This window comes from Otolemur garnettii, unplaced genomic scaffold (assembly GCF_000181295.1).
Source record: "Otolemur garnettii isolate 467f Iridium unplaced genomic scaffold, OtoGar3 scaffold00032, whole genome shotgun sequence".
Taxonomy (NCBI): domain Eukaryota; kingdom Metazoa; phylum Chordata; class Mammalia; order Primates; family Galagidae; genus Otolemur; species Otolemur garnettii.
The window spans coordinates 18155378-18159570 of record NW_003852427.1 but is presented as its reverse complement, the minus strand read 5'-3'; the positions used below and the strand labels follow the sequence as shown (position 1 = coordinate 18159570).

The window sequence follows — 4193 nt, the reverse complement described above, 5'->3', positions numbered from 1 at the left end:
AATTCCCTACAAAGAGCAGATGTTCAGTACATTTGTCAAGTGAAAGAAGAGATTGATGGAGTGGCTTTGTGCAAGTCAGATACCTTTCTAAAGTTTAATTTATTCATTTGTTAAATGGGGAGGATAATACCAACTTTCTTGCCTTGTCTTGTGAATTTCAGCTAATAAATAAAAGCTTCAGAGCACCTGGATGGTGCCAATACACAATAAAGAGTAGCTACCATATTGTTAAACATCTTAGAATTTGATAAAAAGATTCTACTGTAGAATAATTTATTAACTGTGAAGGCGTGGCATGGACCCTCTTGAAATTTTTTCACTTCCTTTGAAAAAGTGAATCCCTTTACAATTCTGTATTCTTTAACTGACCATCCCTCTCGGAGTGGCTTAGAACTATCTGCTTCTGCTTGTGTGACTGGCATGGATTGCTGTAATCGTGGATAATATTCATCTCGAAGCACTGCTCAGGATTTTCCTCTTCAATTAGTACCCTATGTGAATACCTGCTTTCTGTTCTGTTTCAACCCCAACATCAAATGCTTTTTCTTCTGGCAGTGACTCCAAAGTATTTTTTGAACAAGGTGCTACAAGAATTGGAGGTTCTTACAAAAAGCTGGTTTATCGTGAGTACACAGATGACTCCTTCACCAGTCGGAAAGAGAGAGGCCCTGAAGAGGAACATCTCGGCATCTTGGGTGAGTCAGTGAGGAGTGAGTCCAGTCTGTGTGGCTGGTGTACTCATCCCCTGGACTACACCAACATCGGAGAGAACAGAGACTTCAGGACCTACCGCGTGAAATACATAGAAAGTAGGCATGGGGTGGATCAGCTATCCGTAAAAGGCAGCAGCTAAATAGTTTTACTTTCTCAAATGTAAATTATCAATAGTAAGTATTTATCATTCGGAGCCATGCTGACTTCAAATGACTTTTTTCGTTTCATACTAGTATGAGGGCACCAACAACGAGGTTACGTTGTTTGAGTTTGTTAGGTGAAGTCCAGATTGTAGGTGAGCCCTTCACCCGGGAGCTGTGCCATAGACCCTTACACCATTGTGACTATTTTTCTTTAAAGAGGTAAATGACTTGGTTTAAATAGATAACTAAATCGCCAACCTCTGCTCTTAGCTAAAGGTGCATTTCCCTTAGAAATAGAATCGAGGCTCCTAATCAGACAGGCTGGGTCTGTCTGAGCCCTCAGCAGGTGGTCCTCCTCCAGAGCCCAGAGACCTGCTCTTGTCCAGGTGCTGGTCAACAAGGCAGAGTGGGGACCAAACGGAGTCTGGATTCAAACTGTCCTGACTCTTTACTGCTTAGCGGTGCGATATTTGAGAATTACTTAAGTCTCTGTGCCGGCTCCTCTTCTGTAAAATAAGAACCATAATAGTTCCTACCTGATGAAGTTGTTATAAGGATTAAATGAGTTAATACACATGAGCACTGGAAGCTCTGGATAAATGTTGTTTTGTATACGACATAAAGTATGTGCTGCATGTCTACTTTGTATCTTATTATTGGTAATCACGTTATTTTTCCTGATGGAAAATCCAAAACTGTCCTATCTTTCACATCCAAGACAATTTATCTGACCTGCTTTGCATGGTCAAAGTGTATAGCACCTTCCGGCTCCGACAACAAATGGTACACATCCACCCAACAGAACAGTAGGCTAAGGAGAGTGTAGACACTGAATAGTTTTTGTAGATGTATAAAGCTTATTGATTGACTGAATTGAACAAAAGTGATCATTTCATTCATCTGAAGTTGGATCAAAAAGCCCTTCTCATCTCCTTCCATCCTCACCAAGTCAAATAATGATACTGAACTTTTCAGAAACCCACCTTTCCATTTGCCGCAAATAAGCACGCTACTCCCAGTGGTTCTTGCCAGAGGATATAGCCGAAGAAAATAACTGTCTTATGCATTCTGCATATGATATGCTAAAAAAGGATAATTTATTTTCTTTGTCCCCAGGTCCTGTCATTTGGGCAGAAGTGGGAGACACCATCAGAGTCACTTTTCGTAACAAAGGAGCATATCCCCTCAGTATGGAGCCCACTGGGGTGAGATTCAGTAAGAACAACGAGGGCACATACTACTACAGCTCCCAGGGTGGAAGTGAGTATGTCATTCTGTAAACAAATAGCAATGATTCAGAACCTACTGGACTGGTCACTCGCAGTGTCCTGCAAAAACTCAAGGCAGGAACTCCCAAGGAAACTGCTCCTATATCATTTCTAGGCAGCCTTCCAGGAAGCAAATAAACCTCTTCTCCTACCATGTCCCGTGGGTTCATGGATGTTTACCCTGCCTCCATTAGATGATTATTGACAATGCTGATAATAATTTAGCTGGATTGTATCAATTATACATTACTGGAATACACTTTGTGTAATCTTTGATTTAAAAACTGTTCTTGTAATTACAAGGTTAGATGCTTATTTTAGAATATTTGAAAAACACAGAAAAGTATAGCCAAAAATATGAATTATTCGTATTTCTATAGACAACTGCTATTATTTTCTACATAATTCTTCCACTTTCATCTGTGTATATATAATATATATTTAAAATATGCATGTGATCATAGCATATAGATACAGTATACTACTTATGATTTTGTTCCTAGAATTTGTTCTCTTAGCATTTCCTAATTTTAATGATATAAAATACTCCTCTCAAGTGAATGTTTTGCCTTTTTTTACATCCCATGGTTGACCAATGAAGGCTCATGACTTTACCAGCACTTACAGCGTGACCATGGGCAGGTTATTTGATCTTTCTGGCTTTAGTTTCTCAAGTATAAATTTGGAAGATTTAACAGGATCACTTGAAAAATTTCTTTCCATTCTACAATATTTTCAGTTGCATTTTATTCAGTGGAAAAATGCATTGATTGCTCCTGATTACCAGGCATTGTTCTAGTTGACAGAAATATGAAGACAATGCTTGCCTTTAAGAGTGAGTTCTGCTTGAGAGTTAAACACACAGAACATATCATAAAAGGTGCTAGGGACATTTTCAGATGTGTGAGCATTCCACACAAAGTTTGAAGGAGCCCTTCGGGAGGAAAGCACAGCAATCAGTCATCTGATACAGCGGCGTGAGTAGGATGTCATTCTAATAGCTAATACAGATCTCAGGAGTGGATCATCCTCTACTAAACCCAGTCTACGTTGTGGCTCAAATGACTGCACAAGAAAGCACAATTAATCTATCGAATGTGACCTTTCTCACAGGTACTCCTCCTCCCTCAGCCTCCTATGTGGCACCCAAGGAAACATTCACCTATGAATGGAGTGTCCCGGAAGAAGTAGGACCCACTTACGCTGATCCTGTGTGTCTAGCTAGAATGTATTATTCTGCTGTGGATCCTACCAAAGATATATTCACTGGGCTTATCGGGCCAATGAAGATCTGCAAGAAAGGAAGTTTACATGCAAATGGAAGACAGGTCAGTCCAATCAGGGAAGAAGAAAAATGATTTTCTGATCTCTCTACATGATTGTCGTAAGGAAAACCCTGTCTGAGGCAGTGAGGATTCTACGCATAACGTTTCTTACCAATTTGTGTCAGGCCTATAAGGTCTTTATGGTGCAGAGATTTTTCTGGCTAACATGATTGTTGAATTGAAAGGAGATTTTCCATGGGACTTAAGGTCCTTTATGATACAATTAGTCTTTAGCATACACATTTAAAAATCACCTATCAATGATAATAATCCAATCAACATTCACTAAGGAAAGCATTCCTTAAAATACTTTTCTGAAATGAGAATGAGGAACACGTAGCCCCATCACTGTGTTTATCTCCAAAATCAGTATTTAGTATACACCTTTGAAAGATAAGAACTCCTTTAAAAATCCACAATACAATTATTATACCTTAAAATAATGATCACACGTATCATAGTAACCTCTTAATAGCATCAAACATTTGATTAATATCCACATTTCCCCAATGTCTTATAATTGTTTTAAGTTTGTTGTCTAAATCAGTGTCCAGATAATTATATACATATTACAATCAATTGATGTGTTTCTTTTCTTTTATTTATTTATTTATTTATTTGAGTCAGAGTCTCACTCTGTCGCCATTGGTAGAGTGCCGTGGCATCACAGCTCAGAGCAATCTCCAACTCTTGGGCTTAAGTGATTCTCTTGCCTCAGCCTCCCAAGTAGCTGGGACTACAAG

At 39.0% G+C, this 4193-nt stretch overlaps 1 protein-coding gene across 1 annotated transcript in view; it reads left to right on the top strand.

The window, feature by feature from the left end:
* The window catches only part of CP (ceruloplasmin), a 41711-nt gene that overhangs the window by 17401 nt on the left and 20117 nt on the right, over positions 1-4193 (top strand). The window contains exons 7-9 of the mRNA XM_003789471.3: positions 556-695; positions 1974-2117; positions 3239-3453. Of these exons, the coding sequence (XP_003789519.1) occupies positions 556-695; positions 1974-2117; positions 3239-3453 (499 nt within the window). The remainder of the gene's footprint in view (positions 1-555; positions 696-1973; positions 2118-3238; positions 3454-4193) is intronic.